This window comes from Ictalurus punctatus, chromosome 15 (assembly GCF_001660625.3).
Source record: "Ictalurus punctatus breed USDA103 chromosome 15, Coco_2.0, whole genome shotgun sequence".
In the NCBI taxonomy this organism is placed as follows: Eukaryota; Metazoa; Chordata; class Actinopteri; order Siluriformes; family Ictaluridae; genus Ictalurus; species Ictalurus punctatus.
The window spans coordinates 9,786,840-9,811,975 of NC_030430.2; the positions used below are offsets into that span (position 1 = coordinate 9,786,840).

The 25,136-nt window shown below is 41.6% G+C and overlaps 1 protein-coding gene across 6 annotated transcripts in view; it reads left to right on the top strand.

The window, feature by feature from the left end:
• Window positions 1-25,122, top strand: part of znf512b (zinc finger protein 512B) — a 165,725-nt gene extending 140,603 nt beyond the window's left edge. For 4 of the 6 annotated variants that reach the window (XM_053686208.1, XM_017487264.3, XM_053686211.1 and 1 more), the window contains 5 exons: window positions 4,428-4,748; window positions 21,322-21,423; window positions 21,592-21,654; window positions 22,455-22,553; window positions 22,699-25,122. In XM_053686208.1, coding sequence (XP_053542183.1) covers window positions 4,428-4,748; window positions 21,322-21,423; window positions 21,592-21,654; window positions 22,455-22,553; window positions 22,699-23,142 — 1,029 coding nt within the window. In that variant the 3' untranslated portion in view covers window positions 23,143-25,122. The remainder of the gene's footprint in view (window positions 1-4,427; window positions 4,749-21,321; window positions 21,424-21,591; window positions 21,655-22,454; window positions 22,554-22,698) is intronic. The other 2 variants (XM_053686210.1, XM_053686212.1) reach the window with 2 other exon arrangements.
• Window positions 25,123-25,136: the final 14 nt, after the last annotated feature.

Sequence of the window (25,136 nt, forward strand, 5' to 3'; positions counted from 1 at the left end):
TTAGTTTCAGGAATGAGGAGATCTTGGTTGGTCGTGACGTTGGTTTCAGGCATGAGGAGATCTTGATTGGTCGTGTCAACAGACTCTGGCATGAGCATAACTTGGTTGGTCACGACATCGGTTTCTGGCATAAGGAGAACTTGGTTGGTCGTATAAACAGACTCTGGCATGAGCATAACTTGGTTGGTCATGATGTCGACTTCAGGCATGAGCAGAACCTGTTTGGTCGTGACGTTGGTTTCAGGCGTGAGCAGAACCTGGTTGGTCTTGATGTCAGTTTCAGGCATGAGCAGAACCTGGTTGGTTATGATGTTGGTTTCAGGCATGAGGACTTGGTTGGTCATGTCAACAGACTCTGGCGTGAGCATAACTTGGTTGGTTGTGTCAACAGTCTCTAGCGTGAGCATAACTTAGATGGTCGTGACATTGGTTTCAGGCGTGAGCAGAATCTGGTTGGTCGTGACGTCGGTTTCAGACTGGAACTTGGCGTGAAAGGTCACATCATTGATCTCAGACTGGGACTTGGCGTGGGAGGTCACCTCATCAACCTTTAGCTGGAACTTGGCGTGGGAGGTCACCTTATCGACCTCAGACAGGAACTTGGCATAGGAGGTCGTCTTGTCGACCTCAGACAGGAATGTGTCTTGGGAGGTCGTCTCTTCGACCTTGGACAGAAACTTGACTTAGGAGGCCGTCTCTTCGACCTCGGAAAGAAACTTGGCTTGATAGGCCCTCTTTTCGACCTTAGACAGTAACCTGGCTTGAGAGGTCATCTTTTTGACCTTGGACAGGAACTTGACTTGGGAGGCCGTCTCTTTGACCTCGGACAAGAACTTGGCTTGAGAGGCCCTCTTTTTGACCTCAGACAAGAACTTGGCTTGAGATGCCTGCTTCAGGCGTGAGCAGAACCTGGTTGTTCGTGTCAACTGACTCTGGTCTGAGCATAACTTGGTTGGTCGTGATGTCGGTTTCAGGCGTGAGCAGTACCTGGTTGGTCATGACATCGGTTTCAGACTGGAACTTGGCTTGAGAGGCAGTCTCTTTGACCTTGGACAGGAACTGGGCTTGAGAGGTCGTCTCGTCGACCTCAGACAGGAACATGGCTTGGGAGGTCGTCTCTTCGACCTCAGACAGGAACATGGCCTGAGAGGTCGTCTCTTCGACCTCAGACTGGAACATGGCTTGGGAGGTCACCTTGTTGACCTTTAGCAGTAACTTGACTTTATACTAGAGCTCTGGGGAGGAGGTCGCCACATTGACCTCCGACTGGGGCTCAGCAGATGAGGTCCCCACGTTGACCTCCAACTGGAGCTTGGCAGGTGAGACCACCTTGTGTGTCTCAGATTGGAGTTCAGGGGAAGAGATCGCCACGTTGACCTCCGGCTGGAGCCCGAGAGTAATTGGAGTAGTTTTGAGGGCAAGACTGGCCAGTTATGGCCGGACTGTATCCATCCAATGTGGGAAGGTCCTGCTCTGATTTCTTGCAGCATAGCTCATAGTCTTAGAACAGACCTAGTTAATCAGTGGCAATCCAGAGCCAGGGCCAAGGAGTAGACAAGAAGGCTAAACTGACTATCTGCCAGCTGCGTTGAGTCATCACTCGGGTTCCACCATATTGAGACTGTCTGTTTCCCAAACTAAACAATAATGTAGAAAACTCAGAAAGTTTGTTTTAGTGACCTAATTAAAATAAAATTAGGTCATACCGAATGCACAGCCAGCACCTTTTATCTGTACCATACGACTGTTACATATTAGTTTACTTGCATCTAAATTGCTATTACTGATCAGGAGTTTAATGTACTTTATTTATCCAAAGGTGTGTACCATTAAATGAAGCTAGTCCTCCCAGATTCAGTTATAAACACTCACCCTCCACTTTATTAGAAACTTGCACATTCAGGCAGTTAGTGTTGCTTCAACATTTGTGAACCCTTTAATATTTTCTATATTTCTTCATAAATATGACCTAAAACATCATCAGATTTTCACACAAGCCCTAAAATTAGAGAACTCAATTAAAGAAATGAGACAAAAACATTATACATGATCATCTATTTATTTAAGGAAAATTATCCAATATTACATATCTGTGAGTGGCAAAAGAATGTGAACATTTGCTTTCAGTATCTGGTGTGACCCATTTGTGCAGCAATAACTGCAACTAAACATTTCCGGTAACGGTTGGTCGGTCCTGCATATCGGCTTGGAGGAATTTTAGCCCATTCCTCAGTACAGAACAACTTCAACCCTGGGATGTTGGTGGGTTTCCTCACTTAACTGCTTGCATCGGGTCCTTCCACAACATTTCTATTGGATTAAGGTCAGGACTTTTTTCTTCCAAAATATTAATTTTATTTTTCTTTAATAATTTTTGGTAGAATGACTTGTGTGCTTATGGTGATTGATTTGCTGCATGCCCCAGTTTTTCTTGAGATTCAGTTCATGAACAGATGTCCTGACATTTTCTTTTATAATTCACAGGTATAACTCAGAATTCATTGTTCCAATGATGGCAAGTCGCCCTGATCCAGATGCAGCAAAACAGGCCCAAACTATGATACTACCACCACTATGTTTTGCAGATGGGATAAGGCAGTGGTTTTCAATGTGGGGGCCGCCAGGGGACACCCAGGGGGCCTCAACAATTTGGTGTGAAAAAAAATTCTCGCTCTCAGACAACCACACACACACACAATCAATTCCTAATGCAATGTAAGGTAAAGATGTAATCATTAATAATAAAAAATGGGGGATATATTCAGAAGTCTGTATTTTTAATGTGTTTTAAGGACATCTTGCAAAATGGGGGTCTCGGCCAAATGTTAATGCCATTTGGGGGGGGCCTTTCCCTGGATCAGTTTGGGAACCCCTGGGATAAGGTACATACTGTATGCTGGAATGCAGTGTTTTCCTTTCTCCAAACATGTAAACCAAAAAGTTCTATTTTGGTCTCATCTGTCCACAAAACATTTTTCCAATAGCCTTCTGGCTTGTCCACACGATCTTTAGCAAATGCAGACAGGCAGCAATGTTGTTTCTGCAGAGCAGTGGCTTTCTCCTTGCAACACTGCCATAGACACAATTGTTGTTCAGTGTTCTCCTGATGGTGGACTCATGGAGATTGACATTAGCCAGTGTGAGAGAGGCCTTTAGTTGCTTAGAAGTTACCCTGGGTTCCTTTTTGACCTTGTGGACTATTACATGTTCTACTTTCTGCTATCTACACGATATGATTTTCTGCTCTTTAGAGATTTTTTTTGTACCTTTTTCAGCCTGATGAGCAACAACAAGTCCTCAGAAATTTTCTTTGTTTATGCCATAATACACTCCAAACAAATGTTGTGAAGATCATACTTTGATAGATCCCTGTTCTTTAAATAAAAAATGGTGCTCACTCATACCTGATTGTCATCACATTGCTTGAAAACACCTGACTTTAATTTCACCTTCAAAATAACTGCCTATCTTAGAGGTTCACATACTTTTGCCACTCACAGATGTGTAATGTTGAATCATTTTCCTCAACAAATAAATGACCAAGTATAATATTTTTGTCTCATTTGTTTAATTCTTGTTTCTTTAGCTCTTCTTGTCTACTTTTAGGACTGTGAAAATCTGATGATGTTTTAGGTCATATTTATGCAGAAATATAGAAAATTTTACTTTCAAGCACTACTGTATCTAATCAGGCAATCATGTGGCAGCAGTGCATTGCAAAATATCATGCAGATACAGGTCAAGAGCTTCAGGTAATGTTCACATCAAAAATCAGAGTGAAGAAAAAGTATGATCTATGTTACTTGGATCAGGGCATGTTTGAAGGTACCAGAAGGACTAGTTTGAGTATTTTAGAAACTGCTGATCTACTGGAAATTTCACACACAATGGCACCAAAAAAAAAACAACCTTTGAGTGAGTGACAACTCTGAGGGTGGAAACACCTTGTTGATAATAGAGGTTAGAATAACAGGAACAAGAGGCTATCATGGGCAGAGGCTCACCCAAACCTGACAGTTGAATATAAAAAAAATTACCTGGTCTTTTTCCAGTCTTCAACTGCCCAGTTTTAGTGAGTAAAGTGGATGGGGTGTGTGCGTGTGTGTGTGTGTGTGTGTGTGTGTGTGTGTGTGTGTGTATGTGTGTGTGTCGTCAAGACATCTATTATCTATAATTATGACAATATTTACTTTTTACTCATATATGTTACTTAAGGGTAGTTTCAGAGGAGGAAGTGGCAAATTCCCCCTCTGCATAAAGTGGGTTTAACAAATTAGTGATTGTTATTGATTTTGTTAAAAGAAACTCACCAAACCTTTGTAACCTTTGGAACTAAAGCCTTTGTAAATATGTGACAATTGGACCAACCGTCCTAAAATTATTGACAATTAAGAACACTTAAATTGAACATAAATTCCTCTTTCCAGGCCCCGATCAGTGAGGAAACGGATTTGGATAGTGTGAAGGTGGATGAGAAAGTGCAGTCTCCCACTGACAAGACAAAATCAGATCCAGCCAATATGAAACTAAAGAAAAGTATGGAGGAGAAGAGAGAGAATAAAAAGGATGAAAGTGTGGAGGCTGAAGAGGAGTTCTTGGACCTAGAACGCACTCCCAGTGGCAGGGTGAGGAGGCGCTCCGCCCAGGTAGCTGTATTCCACCTGCAGGAGATTGCAGAGGATGAACTGGCCAAGGACTGGGCAACCAAACGTCGCATCAAAGATGATCTTGTCCCTGACATTAAAAGGGTGAGGATAGAGAAGGCTGTTCTTTTATACATTTACACTTACGTTTCAGAAAACCATTCACAAACATGTAATAGCCATAGAGAGTTCTATGCTTTTTGCAAAATCCTTGACCACTAGATAAACTATGTTTTCAAATGTATTTATTTAGCCACTGTTACCATTATTATAAAACATGATTTTATTAATTGCCTTAAAGAATTATTTTATTGTCAGATAACAGGTCTATGTTTTTTCTCACTTTTTGAATATTAGCCAACAGGGATTAATTTGAGCTCTGCAACTCGCATGGTTACATACACTATATGACTGAATGTTTGTGGACATCTGACCATCACTCCCATATGTGGGAGTTCCACAAATTTGGAAGCACACAATTGTATAGAATGCCTTAGAATGCCATAGCATTACAGTTCCCCTTCAATGGAACTAAGGGGCCTAGATCAAATATGCTCCAGCATGACAATGCCCCTGTGCCCAAAGTGATGTCCATGAATTTCTTGATCTCACTAATGATTTTGTAGCTAAATGGGCAAATCCCAACATCCACGCTCCAAAATCTGGTCTAAAGCCTTCTCAGATGAGTGTTGTCATGTCGCGAGACGTAAGGGAGTAGAGTACGGAAGCAGGTGCAGGTAAAGACGTATTTATTTAAGGGCAAGCAGACAAATCCAAATCGTAATCCAAAAAACGTAGTCAAGACAGGCAAAGGGTCGTGCAATTGGCAAACAGACATAAACAGGGCAGAGCAGGAATCAAAGTCGCGGTCACAGAAAACAGGGTCAAAACCCGAAACAAGAAACATGAACTAGTACTATGAACTGGGAGTGGAAAAACCAGCGTGGACTAAATTAACTAATCTAAAGTTTAAACTAACTAAATCTATCAAGGAACATAACATTAACAACGTATCTTTCTATACTAAATCTCTCTCTAACTACATTAACTATATCTACTATAATATTCCGTGAGGTGTACAGGGACACGAGCGGTATATATTCTGAATATAATCAGCGCTTAGCGCTGGCAGCTGAAAACAATAAAGCCACAGCACTGAACATCAACCAATGACAAAACAGGGAGGAGACAGAACAGAAACAAACAAACGCACGTGTCCACAGTAAACAATGTCACGGTTGTCAACATCCGAAGAGCATGCGCTCACTGAGCACTCGTGCACGTAGCTCGTGCATGCGTGCACCCCCTCAGCTCTCCAAGCGCTGCCAGAAGGGGAGAGCGTGACATAACCCCCCCTCCCAAGGGTGCTCCTCCCGGAGTGCCACAAAACACTACTCTCCATTGGCAGTCCTGGCCCCCTGGGCAAAATGTCCCCAGCTTAACCAGGAGACTGCGTAGCATCCTCAGTGGAACAGAAAAGCAGAGCGACATCCTCAGCGGTGCAGGAAAGCAGAGCGACGTCCTCAGTGGAGCAAGAAAGCAGAGCAACATCCTTAACAGAGCAGGAAAGCAGAGCGACATCCTCAGCAGAACAGGAAAGCAGAGTGATGTTCTCAGTGGACTCTGCAGGCTGAAGTTGGTTGGCTGTGTCAGCAGATTCGGGCGTGAGCAGGACTTGGTTGGTCATATCTACAGACTCTGGCGTGAGCATAACTTGGTTGGTCATGTCAGCAGACTTGAACTTGGGGAACTTGGTCATCTGTGTCATTGGTGTCAAGTGTGAGCAGAATCTGTATCAGCAGACTCCGGTGTGATCAGAGCTTGATTGTTAGTGACCTCAACTTCAGGCGTGAGCAGAACCTGGTTGGTACTGGCTCTGGCACTGACCTGGGACAGGAACTTGGCATGAGCAGTGTCTGGGATGGCTGTCTCTTCGACCTGGGTCAGGAACTTGGCATGAGCAGAGCTTGGGTTGGCCGTCTCTTTGACCTGGGACAATAATATGTCGTGGGAGGCTGACTCTTCAACCTGGGACAGGAACTTGGCATGAGTAGAGCTTGGGTTGGCCGTCTCTTTGACCTGTGTCAGGAACTTGGCATGAGCAGAGCTTGGGTTGGTCGTCTCTTCGACCTGGGACAGGAACTTGGCATTATATTGGAATTCTGGTGCTGAGACCTCCTCATGGGTCTCAGGCTGCAACTGTGGGGTTGAGGTCACCATGTTGTCCTCTGGCTGTAGCTCTGAGGTCGCCACATTGACCTCTTGTTGGAGCTCTGAGGTTGCCACGTCGCCCTCTGGTTGGAGCTCAGCCTTTGAGAGCACCTGGGGGGTCTCAAGCTGGAGCTCTGAGGTCACCACCTTGACCCCTGGCTAGAGCTCAGCATGCAAGACCACCTCGTGGGTCTCAAGCTGGAGCTCTGAGGTCACCACATTGACCTCTGGCTGAAGCGCAGCAGGTGAGACTACCTCATGGGTCTCAGGTTTGAGCTCTGGTTCTGAGGTCGCCATGTTGACCTCTGGCTGGAGATCGGCATGCGAGACTGCCTTGTGGTTCTCCAGCTATAGCTCTGAGGTCACCATGTTGAACTCGGGCTGGACCTCTGCAGGTGCTTTCTTATGTCTGTATTTATGCCAGCTGCTCTTAAAGCATCGCTGAGAGCAGAAAAATGATTATGGGATACCTAGTTTCATGCATGTAGGACACCGCAGCGGAGCCTCTTTCCAGCAGCCCTCAGCCATACAGGTCGGTGCGACCTCCACCACGTTGGCCAGAACCTGAAGCAAAGCTGCGGATTCTGCCATGTCCATCCACTTGTAATAGAGGTGAAATGGCGGGTCAGCCTGGGTCATCCCAATGACGCTCCACCCCAGTAAATCCAGGCCGTGTTGCTGCCCTGACTGCGTGAACTCCTCCAGAAAAGGTTCCGCAAACTGAGTGACATCATTGAGGGTGGTGGAACCTGTACGTACAAGCTGCTCCGCCCAGTCATGTGCTGGGCCGCAAAACCGGGAAACTAAGAACCCAAGCCACTGCTTCTTGTCTGGTTTGGGATACGCCAGGCTACAGAAGTACACTTGGCAGTGGCACAGGAAGATCATGGGGTAGATCTCTAGCCCATACGTCTCAAGTGGGAGTTCGGCGGCAGTTCTCTGGGGAAACTGCACTGATAAGAATCGTGGCCAGTAATCCGTATATTGACTGCCGTGATGCTCTCCTCATTCTCCTGCTGCTTCCATGTTTGGGCGGAGTATTCTGTCATGTCGCGAGACATAAGGGAGTAGAGTAAAGGTGCAGGTAAAGACGTATTTATTTAAGGGCAGGCAGACAAATCCAAATCGTAATCCAAAAAACGTAGTCAAGACAGGCAAAGGGTCGTGCAATTGGCAAACAGACATAAACAGGGCAGAGCAGCCATCAAAGTCGCGGTCAGCTGAAAACAATAAAGCCACAACCCTGAACATCAACCAATGACAAATCAGGGAGGAGACAGAACAGAAACAAAACAAATGCACGTGTCCACAGTAAACAATGTCATGGTTCCTAACATCCGAAGAGCATGCACTTGCTGAGCACTCGTGCATGTAGCTTGTGCATGCGCGTGCCATCTCATCTCTCAGAGTGCTTATGATAACTTATAACAGCAAAGAGGGACTATATCTGAAATGGGATATTCAGAAAGCACATATTAGTGTGATGGTCAGGTGTTCACAAACATTTGGTGAAATATTGTATGTAACCATGGTTCTATGAGTGAGTCAAGCATTGCCTGGACAGCTTCCTTTGAAACTGGTGAAGTTTCCTTGTTTGCTCATTTCTTTACTCATCTCCTGTACTAATAGCATATAGTCATCTCCTTTTGATTGTAACCTCATATGTAGCTTATAAAAGCCCCGCTTTTTTCAAGCCATTCTCATCAATTCAAGTGGCCCAGGTGGCACACCTTGCTAGACAACATTTACATTTAGATTTATTGACATTATTTGCATTTGGCAGATGACTTTTTCCAAACTGATTTAGAGAAGTGCTTTTTAGTCTTGATCAAAACATATCCTCATGCTAGTTCACTATGTCAGGAACTAAGAATACCATCAGGCTACAATCCCTGTTGGGGAGGTTAGTACAGTATAATAAAAAATACAAGACAAGGATAATTTAAGTGCTTCCATGATTCCTTCTATCTTGACTAGAGCCCCAGTCCAAGCTAAACAGAAGCAGCCAGATAGTGTGATGCTTCCACCACCATGCTTAACTGTGGGTATGGCATTCCTTGGGTAGCTCTATATACTTCAGAATTAATTCTGCAACTTCTATTAGCGGTCGCATAATCAATAAACACCAGTGACCCAGTTCTATTGGCAGCCATACATGTACATGCCATAACATTTCTTCCACATGTTTGACAGATGATGTGGTATGCTTTGAAACATGAGCCCTTCATTTCCTTCTCCATGCATATCTCTTCCCATCATTCTGGTACAAGCTAGTCTTACATCAGAACTGCTCAGGCTTTTTTTTCTTTCAAAAAAAGTCTAATCTGGCCTCAAAGTCTAATCTGGCCTTTCTGTGCTTGAGTGGTACCAGTGGTTGCTTTTTGAGGTAAACTGTCTGTATTTACATTCATGAAGGTGTCTCTTGATTGTAGACTTTGACAAAGATATGCATACCTTCTCCAGAGTGTTCTTTACTTGGTTGTAAAGATGGTTAATGCAATATTTTTTCTAAACCCCTTGAATTAAAGCTGATTGTCTACACTTCAATCACATATTGATTGCGTCGTTTCAAATCCATTGTGATGGTGTCACTGTCCAAATACTTTTGGACTTATACTGACTGTAAAATGGTGTACACACTTGTCCATTCAAACTATTGTAGGTTTTTTCTTTTTCTTTTTCCCCCCCATGATATTTCTATTTGTTCTTCACTTGAATTTTGTTGGTTGCTGCAGTCCCCTCTGAAACTATTGGAATGGCAAGGTCAATTCCTTATCTACTTCATAAATCTACTCTTGGTATTAGACTTCAGTTTCACCTGTGAAGACTGCATTTGTTGTTAAAGATAAGTTAACATGAAGATCAGATAGCTGTTTATGGGAGAAAAGAAAGCCATTTTGAAGCTGAGAAAAGAGGGAAAATCAGTCAGAGGCACTGCAAAAACATTGGGCTTAGCCAATACACCAATTTGGAATGTCCTGAAAAAAGAAAGAATCCACTGGTGTACTGTGCAACAGACACCAAATGGGCCGGCCAATGAAAACAACAGCAGCTGACAAACAGCTGACAAACCAATCATCAGCAGTAAGAATTGGAAAGCCAGATTGGAATTCGCAAACAAATACAGAGATGAGCCAAAAATGTTCTGGAACCAATATTAACCTCTATCAAAGTGATGGAAAGGCCAAAGTGTGGAAGAATGTATCTGCTCATGATCTAAAACATACAAGCTCATCTGTAAAACATGGTGGAGGTAGTGTCATGTCTAAAATTACCAGTGGTCTGATCAGATTGGACACACCATTTACTGTACATAATCTGTGTGCAGCTGCACCAGTGTAGCTTGTGATGTATCCTGCTGTATATACTGCTATTGTGGTTTCTGAAACCCTGCTTTGTATGAATAGTGTGATGGCTAGATATCTTTTGTTAAAAAAAAAAAAAAAAAACTTTTGTGTGAGTCACTAAGGGGAATGAATCAGTATTAGCCACTGCCACACATCCAGTTCAATAAGATCCACTCAGTGTTATTCAGTTCGAGTGGGAGACTTCCAGCATTTGAGTACATGCAATATTAGTATTGGCTACATGATTAGGCTGCACATTTGGGCAAACCACTCAACTGAACAAATTTAACAAATTTTTAATTGAATCAATTAAATTGATTCGCTGAACAGACTTCTGTACTCTGGATTCCAATGCAGTAAAAGTACTCAGTCATTTTCCATGGGTCTGAATAGCAAATTTTTCTGCCTGCTTCTGTTCCTGAAACTGCAATATTGCAAAGGAGGTTTATCTACCAAGTGGACTCTGCTGCTAGTCCTGCTTCACAACTGTCCAGATGCAGCTCCTACTGCACTGGCCACTCTTTCTTTGTTCTTTCCATTAATTTCTTGGTTTCTTTATTTCAATCATGGAAGTACAATGCAAGTTGTAACTTGCTTTTAGTTCATTTAAGTAAATTTTATACCAGTTTTTAACGTCACCACCAGCCACGTCACCACCATCTGCCAGCTGTTTGGGATGCCACAGGCTATTGCAAAGAATAGCTGAACTTCTGGAAAGACTTTCCTCTTTCCACTCCATTCAGAAGGACAAGGAATTATTGGACTTGAGGCTTGCTACTCAACTAGCTGATACAACAGCAGCTGCTAACATAAATGTCCTGTGGGATACATTGGGAGCCAAGCCAAAGCTAATTCTAGCCTCTACCTCAGGACCAGTGAATAACAACACTTATTCACTGTGTTGAACTCTTGTTCAGGGAAAGAAAAAAGGGAGTAATAATAATAGCAAGGAGCCTTCCCTATCCAAACAGGACATTATGCTTGAAAACAACACCAGCCAGGTGGCTTAACACCAAAGCATGGCATACTCCCTCAGGGAATCATGTTAAGCAGCCTATGCAACCTCGGAGCACCAACACTCAGGCCACCATGCCCAAGGAGACTGGTACTTGCCATGTGAACCACATTAGCCAGCAAAGCATTAACAATACTAGCTGAATTGTTGTGCATCTGGACAAAAATATAACCAAAGAAAACTACATTTTGATCACCAAACAGCACCTCCTCAGCCCAAACCACTGTTCATTGGGGATGTGGCCATCAGAGACATAGGGAGTATTTAATTAAAAAAAATTTTAAAAAACTATCAGCTTTTCTCACATCAGTGGGTGTAATATTGTAACAAAAATACTGCAGGTTGTACAGTGAGGGAAAAAAGTATTTGATCCCCTGCTGATTTTGTACGTTTGCCCACTGACAAAGAAATGATCAGTCTATAATTTTAATGGTAGATTTATTTGAACAGTGAGAGACAGAATAACAACAAAAAAATCCAGAAAAACGCATGTCAAAAATGTTATAAATTGATTTGCATTTTAATGAGGGAAATAAGTATTTGACCCCTCTGCAAAACATGACTTAGTACTTGGTTTAAAAACCCTTGTTGGCAATCACAGAGGTCAGACGTTTCTTGTAGTTGGCCACCAGGTTTGCACACATCTCAGGAGGGATTTTGTCCCACTCCTCTTTGCAGATCTTCTCCAAATATTAAGGTTTTGAGGCTGACGTTTGGCAACTCGAACCTTCAGCTCCCTCCACAGATTTTCTATGGGATTAAGGTCTGGAGACTGCCTAGGTCACTCCAGGACCTTAATGTGCTTCTTCTTGAGCCACTCCTTTGTTGCCCTGGCCGTGTATTTTGGGTCATTGTCATGCTGGAATACCCATCCACGACCCATTTTCAATGCCCTGTCTGAGGGAAGGAGGTTTTCACCCAAGATTTGACGGTACATGGCCCCGTCCATCGTCCCTTTGTTGCGGTGAAGTTGTCCTGTCCCCTTAGCAGAAAAAACCCCCCAAAGCATAATGTTTCCACCTCCATGTTTGACGGTGGGGATGGTGTTCCAGGGGTCATAGGCAGCATTCCTCCTCCTCCAAACACGGCGAGTTGAGTTGATGCCAAAGAACTCCATTTTGGTCTCATCTGACCACAACACTTTCACCCAGTTGTCCTCTGAATCATTCAGATGTTCATTGGCAAACTTCAGACGGGCATGTATATGTGCTTTCTTGAGCAGCGGACCTTGCGGGCACTGCAGGATTTCAGTCCTTCACGGCGTAGTGTGTTACCAATTGTTTTTTTGGTGACTATGGTCCCAGCTGCCTTGAGATCATTGACAAGATCCTCCCGTGTAGTTCTGGGCTGATTCCTCACTGTTCTCATGATCATTGCAACTCCATGAGGTGAGATCTTGCATGGAGCCCCAGGCCGAGGGAGATTGACAGTTCTTTTGTGCTTCTTCCATTTGCGAATAATCACACCAACTGTTGTCCCCTTCTCACCAAGCTGCTTGGCAATGGTCTTGTAGCCCATTCCAGACTTGTGTAGGTCTACAGTCTTGTCCCTGACATCCTTGGAGAGCTCTTTGGTCTTGGCCATGGTGGAGAGTTTGGAATCTGATTGATTGATTGCTTCTGTGGACAGGTGTCTTTTATACAGGTAACAAACTGATATTAGGAGCACTCCCTTTAAGAGTGTGCTCCTAATCTCAGCTCGTTACCTGTATAAAAGACACCTGGGAGCCAGAAATCTTTCTGATTGAGAGGGGGTCAAATACTTATTTCCCTCATTAAAATGCAAATTAATTTATAAATTTTTGACATGCGTTTTTCTGGATTTTTTTTGTTGTTATTCTGTCTCTCACTGTTCAAATACAACTACCATTAAAATTATAGACTGATCATTTCTTTGTCAGTGGGCAAACGTACAAAATCAGCAGGGGATCAAATACTTTTTTCCCTCACTGTATGTGACTCGTCCCACCATGGAAAAAAATCATCGTGCATGTTTAATCCCATGACATTTGCAGACAACAGTCTGAATTACTGAAGCAGGATTGTAATCACCTGCTAGATTTTTTGGACTTCTCCCCTAAACAAGTGTTCATATCCAATACCAACAGTGCATAGTGGAATTGGCCATTTCAGCAGACTGTTGTCATTTAACACCTGACTTGCCTCTGCATACGCAGATTGAAAGAAAAATTGTATAGACAATTTCAACATCTTCTGGAACTGTGGAGAACTGTTTAAGGCAGATGGGCTTCACCAGAACATCACCATAACTCCAACGTCTGGCAGGGCATCACCCATCCTCAGAATACACACAGAAGTAACAGAAACATTGACAAGCTGCAGAACAGAACTATGGAGACAGGCAAACTGCTGAACAAATTGAACAGTCAGCACTCAATCTCACTCAAGCATGCAACTAACACCATTCAGATCTGATCTGGTGGAAACCTTGCATTTTCAAATCATTCCAGTCAGCATTAGCATTTGAATAGCATAGGAAATTGCAAAGAGCTAACACATCATCATGTACTTAAAGCTGCTGTACTGAATGCCCGCTTACTGACAAACAAGTCTTTTATTGTTGCACAGTTAACTGAAAATTACAGTATTGATTTTTCTTTTTCTGACAGAGACATGGCTTGATAGTCATGGCTTGATAGTAACAGTATTCAAGTGTTTAATGAAGCCCCTTCTCCCCATGTCTTCCATGTTTGAATACATAGCAGTGATCACCCCATTCTCATACTTGTTCTCTACCATCCACATACACATCATGCAGATATTCTTGATGAGTTTGGGGGAAATGCTTAGAAGGCTTTTAACTGATTTTGACTGTTTTGAATGGTGGAGATTTTAATATTCATATGGATGTGCCCACAGATCCTATGACCGCTGAGTTTGTTAGTTTGCTCAACTTTTTTGTTCTTATGTGTCACTCATAAGCATGGGAATAATCTAGATTTATTTCTCAAACTCCATTAATATTCATGAAAATAATACAAAGTTCCTCTTCGCAACCATAGACCAGCTGGTGAATCCCACCCCAATATCTCATCTGAATTTTTCTTCACTGCTAAATGTAATGAGTTTGCACTGTTTTTAGTGAAAAGATGGAATAAGGAATAAAGATGAACATAGCTAAATAATAAGGATGAACATAGCTAGCAATCACACTATTGGACTGACTACCCTGCCAGCAGTCAGCTATACTAATAGCAGTAGTAACAATAGTAGTGTCCATCCAGTTGAATTATCTTAATGCAAACCATCATAATGAAACATCTCAGTCTTGCTTCCTGGGCCTGTCACATCATAGAAACAGTATTTCTCAAAGATATTAAATGAATGAGAGTTAACAGAGACACAGGAAACCTCTCTGGTCTGGTTTTGATACAATTGATCAGGAAAATTCTACTTGATTGACTGCAAAACTAGGTGGACCGAGCCTTAGATTGGTTTATATCACATCTAAGTAGCTGGACCTATTATGTTTGACTCTTGGGGTTTTGCTTTTCAACTTCTATATGCCTACACTTCCTGGCTGTAGCAACAGGGGCGTGGTCAACCGTCAGGCATGGATGGAGAGGAGACGGAATGAATCAGTAGGTAATGTGACAATCCTCACCTGTGTCTGATCATGGCAAGTTAAATTATTTGTGCTTTGTTTGTCCCTTTAGAGAAGAAAATGAGAACACCCTGAAACAGTGAGAGAGAGAGAGAGAGAGAGAGAGAGAGAGAGAGAGAGAGAGAGGTTTCACATAACACACACCCATACATGCCAGAGCATGAGCTTGGAAAGTGTTGATGAACTTGAGTGAGGCGAAATCCCCGAAATATTGGGACAGTTTTATTTTGCTTTTTCAGTTGAGTGTTGAAAGCAAACTGAGACGTGCTAGTGGGAAAAATAAAGGAAACCTGAAGCTCTGTTAAAGTCTGTCTGTCTCCTGAGTCCTCCTTAACACCCACCTTCACACACCAGGGTCTACACTGGCATAATTAAGAAACATAACATTGGTTATCACCAGTACGCAGATGATACCCAGCAGAATGTCCTTCCTCTGTGCGTTGCTTCCAATAATGATAACTGCTATCTTCTCTTTATTTAAATGTAGAAAATTGTTAAACACCTACAGCCTTCTTTCACCTTTGTAACATCTCAAAGGCCTGGAACATTTTGGTCCCTGCAGACAGTGAGAAACTTGCGCATGCCTTTATCATAATAAAGATTAGATTATTGTAATGCTCTTTTATCTACTCTACCAAAGAGCACCATTACATACAGGTAGCACGTTCAAAATGGAGCTACTAGTGTCCAGACCTACATGAAAAAGAGGGATCACATTACACCAGCATGGCAATCACTCCATTGGTTTCCTGTGTCTTTCAGATGTAGGGGGCCAAGCACCAAAGGTGTGTAGGCATGCTATAGTTATTCTACCTTTTTCTAATTATTATTTTTCTTTTTCTTCTTCTAGCTAGGGTGTCTATGACAGCCAATAGAACCGTCTGGTTAAAAGTTGTAAAATTTGGCAAACCGATTGGCGAGGGTCTAAGCAACATTCTGACTAAATCCATCACAGGGCACAATCACATACACATTCCCACACCCATTCATGTACTACGGACACTTTGGACATGCCAATCAACCGACCATGCATGTCTTTGGACTGGGGAGGAAACCGGAGTACCCGGAGGAAACCCCCACAGCACGGGGAGAACATGCAAACTCCACATACACATATGGTCATTGCTTTTGAATCATGTGTCCAAAATTTAAGATTATTTCAAAAACTTACAATCTAAAAATGCTTACATCTAACTGCAATTCAAAAAAAAAAAATTCTAATTGCTACTCCTCCATGTTTTGTCCAATCTTCCACAAATTTGGCTTATATCATCTTGAGACCTGTCTGAATAAAAGTTATCAAAGGAATTTTGATATTCAAAACTGTTCTCCTGTAATGTGCTGGAAAATGCAAAAAAACAAGATGTGAGGATATATCTCAGCAATGCATCTACCTATCGTAGTGAAACTTGCCCTGTAGCATGCCCTTAATGTACCCAAGAAGTTTCGTGACAGCACCACCTTGTTGACAATACTGTAACAACTTTTTTTTTTTTCCTTATATCTTCTCCAAATTCACAGTTAATTTTTGCTATAATTCCCTGGTGTATGCTGAAGTGAATGCATACCAAGATCTGAAATTTAAGTGTCGACCTGAAATACCAAGTGTCGACCATTTTGAATTTTGTCAAACAGATTTTTTTGCTGCTACTCCTCCTACAAAATTTTTCAAAAGCTTACCTCTAACTGGCATTTTTGCTACGTTTGTCCAATCTTCACCAAATTTGGCTCACATCATCTTCAGACCTGTCTGAAAAAAAAATGATCAAACTCTGATATTCAAAACCATTCTCCCCTAATGGACTGGCAAATGCATGAAATTACAAATCATTCTTTAATCCCCTTGCCTATAGATATGGCTCTGCTTTTCTGTGATTGATAATGCACAAATTGTAGCATGTTTGTGAATATGTGGCTCACTGAGTGCTTCGCTCCTGATTATGCTGCTTGCAACTTTAATTGATCTAAGATTCTCTTGATTTTTAATGTCCATGGTCTTGCGCCTCTTTACATTAATGAAATGATTGTTAGATATGTTCCAACTCGGACACTTAGGTCATCCCATAGCAATTACTCACCACTTTCAAAATGAACATATCTCTTCAAATCAGCATTTTATAAGCAAACCTCAATTAAATCTGGTTTAATATTCTTTAATTTTTTAAGCTTTTTATGTAGTTTCCTAACAGGGCTGCTATGCACTGTGGTACTGCTTGATTACTCCCACATACAGTGCATCTGGAAAGTATTCACAGCGCTTCACTTTACCCACATTTTGTTATGTTACAGCCTTATTCCAAAATGGATTAAATTCATAATTTTCCTCAAAATTCTACAAACAATACCCCATAATAACAACATGAAAGAAGCTTGTTTGAAATCTTTTCAAATTTATTTAAAAAAAAAAAAAAAAAAAAGCACATTTACATAAGTATTCACAGCCTTTGCCATGATACTCAAAATTGAGCTCAGGTGCATCCTGTTTCCACTGATCATCCTTGAGATGTTTCTACGCACATGACAGCCTGCCTGGAGTTTGCCAAAAGGCAGCTGAAGGACTCTCAGACCAAAGATTGAACAAAGACAGAACTCTTTGGCCTGAATGGCAAGTATCATGTCTGGAATAAACCAGGCACCAGTCATCACCTGGCCAATACCATCCCTACAATGATGGTGGCAGCATCATGCTGTGGGGCTGTTTTTCAGAGGCAGGAACTGGGAGACTAGTCAGGATTGAGGGAAAGATGAATGCAGTAATGTACAGAGACATCCTTGATGAAAACCTGCTCCAGAGTGCTCTGGACCTCAGACTGGGGCGAAGGTTCATCTTCCAATAGGACAACGACCCTAAGCACACAGCCAAGATAACAGTTTCTAAAGGACAACTCTGTGAATGTCCTTGAGTGGCCCAGCCAGAGCCCAGACTTGAACCCGATTGAACATCTCTGGAGAGATCTGAAAATGGCTGTGCACCGACGCTCCCCATCCAACCTGATGGAGCTTGAGAGGTCCTTCAAAGAAGAATGGGAGAAACTGCCCAAAAATAGGTGTGCTAAGCTTGTAGCATCATACTCAAAAATACTTGACTGTAATTGGTGCCAAAGGTCCTTCAACAAAGTACTGAGCAAAGACTGTGAATACTTATGTAAATGTGCTTTTTTTGTTTATTATTTTTAATAAATTTGCAAAGATTTCAAACAAACTACTTTCATGTTGTCAGTATGGGGTATTGTGTATATAGAATTTTGAGGAAAATAATTAATCTAATCCATTTTGGAATAAGGCTGTAACATAACAAAATGTGGGAAAAGTGAAGCGCTGTGAATACTTTCCGGATGCACTGTAGCCTTGAGTTCATTCCAAAATACATTTTTCTTGTGTTCAGATAAATGGTAGGGGCAGCCACATACAACACCTGGGAGAGTCTCACATGGTGAAATTTGTGATTCATATATGAGGTTTGTGCGACCTAGTACAGGTAAAATACATTTGAAAATTCCCCTTGCAACATGGCAACCTGTGCTCTCTGGGACCATGAAAGATGGTCTCCATGTGGGACCAGGGTGGAATGAGCCCACTTTTTTAAAGACACCTCCAGTCCTAGCCCTCCTTCTCCAGAACTACCGTCGCCAGAGCCACAGGAGCCACCTCTCTCCATGGTTTGTGTTATATACTCAGCAAAAAAGAAATGTCCTCTCACATTCAACTGCTTTTATTTCCAGCAAATGTATTAACATGTGTAAATATTTACATAAAAACATTCAACAACTGAAACATAAACTGAACAAGTTTCACAGAAATTTGACAATTACAAATGTAATAATGAGTCTAAAATAAGAATAAAAGTAACAGTCTGTAGCCACCAGTTATGGCATGTTCATGCAGGTGAGCAGGCACCCTAGGCATCTTTCTTCTGGTGTTTTTCAGAGTCAGTATAAAGGTCTCTTAATGTCCTAAGTTATTGTAACTGTGACCATAAATGCCTACTGCCTGTAAACTGTTAGTCTCTTAAGGACTCTTGACAGGTGCGTGTGTGATAATTGTTTATGGTTCATTGAACAAGCATGAAAAACATGGTTTAAACCCTTTCCAATAAAGATCTGTAAAACTTATTTGGATTTTACAAAATTATCTTTAAAATACAGTCTCCTGAAAAATTATTTTTTTTTTTACATTAATTTTTTTGTTGAGTATATTTGTAGTGCATCTGACCTCATAGTTGACTTCCCCAACTCCACTTGTGATCTCAAAGGGCCCGTTCCACTTTACGAATAATTTGGAGCTTGACATTTGAAGTAATATGAGCACATTATCTCTTGGTGTGAATGCCCATAGCTGAGCTCCCCTGTTATACAGTCAGCTGTGCTTGGCCCTGACACAAATTCTCCTGTGTTAGGTGACCCAAGGTGTGAAGTTTTGCTCTCAGGTCCAGAACATATTGAATTTCTTAAACAATTTTTTTTTTTTTTACTGCGTGAAGGTCCTCCCTCCCAATTTTCTGTAATGACATCTAAGATGCAGCAGGGCTTACACCTGTATCATAATTCAAATGGGGAGAACCACGTGAAGGCTTGTGGGACCTCTCATACTGCAAATAACAAAGGTGCAAGCCAATTATCCCAATTTAAGGCCTCATGAATGAAATTCCTAATCATGTTTTTTAGCATTTGATTAATCCACTCTACCATGCCATCTTTTTAGGATGGTAAACACTGGTGCAAATCAATTTAGTCCCTATTAATTCTTAACGCTCACATTGTGTTTGTGACATTGCATAATCCACCAGAACTAACACAAAGCAATAGCCTCACATGCACCTCTCTAAAGGCCCAACAAGGTCTATACCAATCCTTTCAAAGGGGACCCCGATTTAGAGTAATTTGTGAAACGGCATTATTGGGGTGACTGGCAGGTTCACCAGCTGACATTCACGGCTTACCGCACACCACTTTTGTGCATTACCATGGTCAAGAGACATGAGCCATTAGAGGCTTGAGTGGTTTATTCTGTCCTCGATGCCCAGTCATGGGACTATAATGTGCTGCATGTAAAATAATTTTCCTTGGGCTTTTCAGAACCAATAATTGAGTGGTATCTTCTATTGTGTGAGTGTCCTGTGTCACTCGATATAACATTCTTGATCATTGAAAAATATTGGTTGTTGAGTGCAATTTCTGGCTGGATAATTTGACCATCTATTACTCTAACTTGGTCAAAGGCATGGCGAAGAGACCTGTTATGCATCTGTTACAAAGGGAAGTCCCCAAGGGGAAGACCCCCCTCTCAAAGTCATCATGATGTGAATCAGGTGAGTGAAAACCAGGGTGCATCATTTCAATATGGATATAAAGATGAGGGTGAAAACCAGGTCCGGGGTGTTGGTTTCGGGAAATGAAAAAACAGACACCTGGATCAGGAACTACCAGTTGGTGATCCTCCACTAACTGAACAACTTCATCCAGGGACACAGGCCAGTGGCATAAGACCAAACTGGAAAGCCTATTCATCCTCTTGTTCATCTACTCCCACGCAGCTGCCAGACACTTGAAAAGGTCACTGAAGGCCTCTGTGGAGGCTATCTTGGAAAGCATCACCTCTGTGACTGTGAGAGTGGACACAGCTGGAGATGTGGTGGGCTGCAGCAGTTTCTGGAGTGCCCACCAGTTCTCGGCCTGCTCTTGAGTGAGTGTTTCAAAACACAGAAGCTGCGCATTGCACAGGTCAAGAAGAGCTTGGTGTTGGGTTTGGTGGAGGCTGGCAAGGGACTTTCTGTCGTCACCAAATGGGGAGGCTTCCATGGCAGTGTCTAAATACTCATCACCACTGTAGAACCCTGTGTGAATGGGTGCGGAGGAAGAGTAGGGAGGCAGTCAGAATTTCAGCAGAGCTCCAGGTTCACTTTTATTTCTCAGCAGCACTTTTCTTAAAAACTCAACTAAAAAAACAAACTAACAGACATGCACTAGTTTGTGGCTTTTACCTCAGTTAAGTTTAAGATTACACTCCACGTGATGTGTGTGTGTGTGTTGCAATCTCCTCCAGCTATGTCTCTCTCTCTCTCTCTCTCTCTCTCTCTCTGGCTCACGGTGGTCACTGAAAGCACAAAGAAACACACATAAGTAAACTGGCGGTAATAAGACACTGGTGAGAATCCACACACAATACCTGCCAGTTCAACCCACCTCCTCTCCCAGCTAACACTTGACCATGCTCCTGCTGCCACAGTTTATTAATCATACTGTATATCTTTTATTGTTCTAATGTTCTGTTGTAGATTTTCTGTATCCATTGCCATTGATCCTTTTACTGTTTTATTCAATTGTCATTTTGTAAAGCACTTTGAACTACTTTTTGTAAGAAAGGTGCCACTAGTTCTGAGGAAACAACCAGAATAAAAGGAAGTAGAACCACTATTACCACCTTGGTGTTATCAGCTAACTTCTCCAGGATCTTGCCATTGTTCTCCCTTTTTGTCTTTTAGCTGAATTACACACGACCGGGCCTTCCCACCTATAAACCTGAAACCTTGGATACTTGGAAAAATGCAGTGAAGGAAAAAGGTTTCATCTGTTGTCCCAACAGTGTAAGTAGTATACTCTTTCTAACAAATCAATTCACTCCTTTATAGAAATAAAAACACTGACCATATATATCTGATTTACAAGAACATCTTAAATGCAATATTTTGTTTGTTTGTTTGTTTGCTTGCTTGTGGTTCCCTGTGGAATAATTAGCTTATTTACCTTGACAGAGCTGTCAGGCCATTTATTCAAGTGTGTCAGGACTCAAAGCTCATCTTACCAGCTGCATCAAGGTACACAGCTGATTTCTGTGGTTTATGAGCATTTACATGTACAAAATAATCTGATAGATGCAAAAGGTTTGGCAAATCTCAGTTAGAACTTAAATAATCGGGTAATAAATCTGGTAAGAAAGTGGGTATTCATGAGTAAATGATTACTTTTATTAGTGTTGCTAATGACCTGGGTAATGTTTTTACTACTCTTACTATTGCAAATTGTTATTGTTGAAATAATGTAATCAAAACAAGTGTATCATACACTTCAAAATAGCCACCTGGAAAACAAATGCAATTCTGTGATGGACTCCTCAACTGTGTAGTGTACACTCCTGTTAATCATGTTAGAGACAGCTTCACTGCTCAGAAGTGCAAACATTTTGGAATTCAGTGCTAAATAGCCTGCATCACCAGGGAGTTTTGTTTTTTTATGAGAATAAACAAAAAAGCATTTCTGCCATCTCTTTTACTATTTCACATGTTTATATCTGACCTTTTCATAACCAGCCAAGTAAATTGAAACAGTTCAGCAGTGTTCTCCCTGGGCATTTCAAAAAGAATCTTTCTGAACAAATCAACATTTTACATGATTTGTTGATATTAGTAGCTTATTAAGACATTCTGGTTTTGTATTTGTTAGATCATGCTTCACATCAAATCAATGCACAGAGAATTTTTTAAACATTTAAATGGCTGTTCCTCATCTCAGGCTTTATGAAACAGGAAAAGTTGGAATGGAAACTTGATATTCATATCGAAATGATGCACCTTTTCTGTACTGTTTCATTGTCTCAGTTTAATTCTACTCCAAACAGGGAGGGGTCATTGTGGGAAAGTATACATGCCTGCTGTGCCAGAAGGAATTCAGCTCTGAGAGTGGGGTGAAATACCACATTTGTAAGACACACTCTCAGGTGAGCCATAAAGCATACATAAAAACACTCATACACCCCCACACACACATACATACATGCATACACTTTGTCACACACATAATATTTACCCACAGAAACACACACATGCCTACACATAATTTATTTGACTTTCCCTTGTCACAAGACTAGTGCACCAGTGTCAGCTGCTCTCACCTCCTCTTTCCGCACACCCTGCTGTCCCCTCATTTTAATTCAGAATTGGTTTCGAGCAACAGGCCACGTGTCTAAGAGCAAGAACAAAGATTCACAGAGCTACAAGGTGCAGAAAGACATGAAAAATGGAGTACCCTGGAAGAAAAGGGGACGGAAACCCAAAGAACGTCTGGTTGAAACAGCGTCCACTCAAGAAAAGACTTTGAGTACTAGCAGTGGACCTTCCGTGAATCACCAAACCCAAAATCCAAACACAAGCCAAACATCAGTCCAAACATCAAGCCAGAACCCAACCTACACCACCCGCAACAATATCCCAACACCAATAGATGGTATAGCTCTAATCCACAATAGAGATTTGCAGCCTCCTGTTAAGAAGAGAGCCAAACCTAAGAAAGCACTACTCTCAGAGTAACATGACTTTCACCACTTCAATACCAGACAGGATGCTGTTAGCAATATGCCAGTAAACAAACTAAACAATAATTAATCTGTATGTCATCACCTCTGCGATTAAATATTCAGCAGAAGATGGAGCTGATACAGAATAGGAGAGCAGTTGAGAAAGTGTCAACAGTTAGCTCTTGCATTAGTTTTACACTTTTTTTTTTTTTTTTTACCTGATATATACACAAACCTGATATACAGTCCCCTTTGAAAGGATTGGAATGGCAAGAATTTAGCAGTGCTATATACTGAAGACATTTGGGTTTGAGATCAAAAGATGAATATGAGACGGTAGATCCGAATTTCAGCCTTCATTTCCTGATATTTACATCTAGATGTGTTAAACAAATTACAACATGGTACCTTTGGTCGCAGACCACCCAATATTTAGGTGAGCAAAATTGTTGAAAAAGATAGTCTTAAAATAAATAATATTAGTCATTAGTGGTTAGCACATTTGCGTCATACCTCTGGAGTTGGGGGTTTGAATCCTACCTTTGCCATGTGTGTGTGCAGAGTTTACATGTTCTTCCTGTGGTTTGGGGGTTTCCTCCAGGTACTCCGGATTCCTCCCCCAGTCCAAAGATATGCATTGTAGGCTCACTGGCATTTCCAAATTTGTCCATAGTTTGTGAGTGGGTGTGGGAATGGGTGTACGATTGTGATGCGATCGGTTGCCACCTTGTTCAGGGTGTCCCCCGCCTCGTGCCCCGAGTTCCTTGGGATAGGCTCCAGGCTCCCCCTGTGTATGATAAGCAGTATGGAAATGAAATCCTTGGTTGTGTTAGCAGTGTGTTTTGGACCATTGTCTTGCTAGATGATATAGTTCCTCCCGATTAGATTGGATGTGTTTATCTGTAACTTGGCAGACAGAATGTTTTTGGAGACTTCTGAATTTATCATGCTGATACCAACATGAGTTACATCATCAATAAAGATTAGTGAGCCTGTTCCACAAGCCACCCTGCAAGCCCAAGCCATGACACCACTATACTTGTCTGATGAGCTTGTATGTTTTGGATCATGAGCAGATCCTTTCCTTCTCCAAACTCTGGTCTCTACATAACTTTCATAGGGGTTAATCTTGATTCCAGAACTTTTATGGCTCATTTCCTTATTTATTTATGAATTCCAATCTGGCCTTCCGATTCTTAATGTGGTTTGTATCTTTGGTATGGCCTCTATACTTGCTCTTGAAATCTTCTTCACACAGTGGATTGGGATACCTTCAGCCCTACACTGTGGAGATTGCTGGAGATGTCACTGTCTGTTGTTTTGGGGATTTTCTTCACAGTTGTCACAGTGTTTCTGTAATCAACTGCTGCTGTTTTTCTTGGCTGATCTGTTAGATGTCTAGTTATTAGTACACTAGTGGTTTATTTCTTTTTCAGTACATTCCAAATTGTTGTATTGCCTATGCCCAATTCTTGTGCAATGGCTCTAATTGATTTTCCCTCTTTTCTCAGCTTCAAAATGGCTTGTGTTTCTCCCATAGAGAGCTCTCTGGTGTTCAAGTTGGTTTGTCCTTTTAAACAACAATTGCAGTATTCACATGTGAAACCCAGGGCTCAGACCAAGAATAGACATTCAGAGCTATTAACTATTTAAACAACCAATCTAACAGGGCACACCTGGGCAACAAAAAACACGTGTCAGTCAAATATTACACTATTTGATTACTTGAAAAATGAGTGGGTTCAAACAAAATGTTCAAATTTGTTTAACACACCTAGATGTAAATATCAGGGGGGAAAAAAACTGCAATTCTGATCTCTTGTCTCATAGTCATCTTTTGATCTCAAATCCAAATATCTTTAGTGTATAGCAAAAGCAAAATAATTGGCCTTGCTTTTCCAATACTTTCAGAATAAAATGTGTGCATAAAATGTGTTTACTGGTATGCTGATATTTAAAAATCAATTTTTGTTCCATTTGAAAGTTAATTTCAGTGATATTATATAT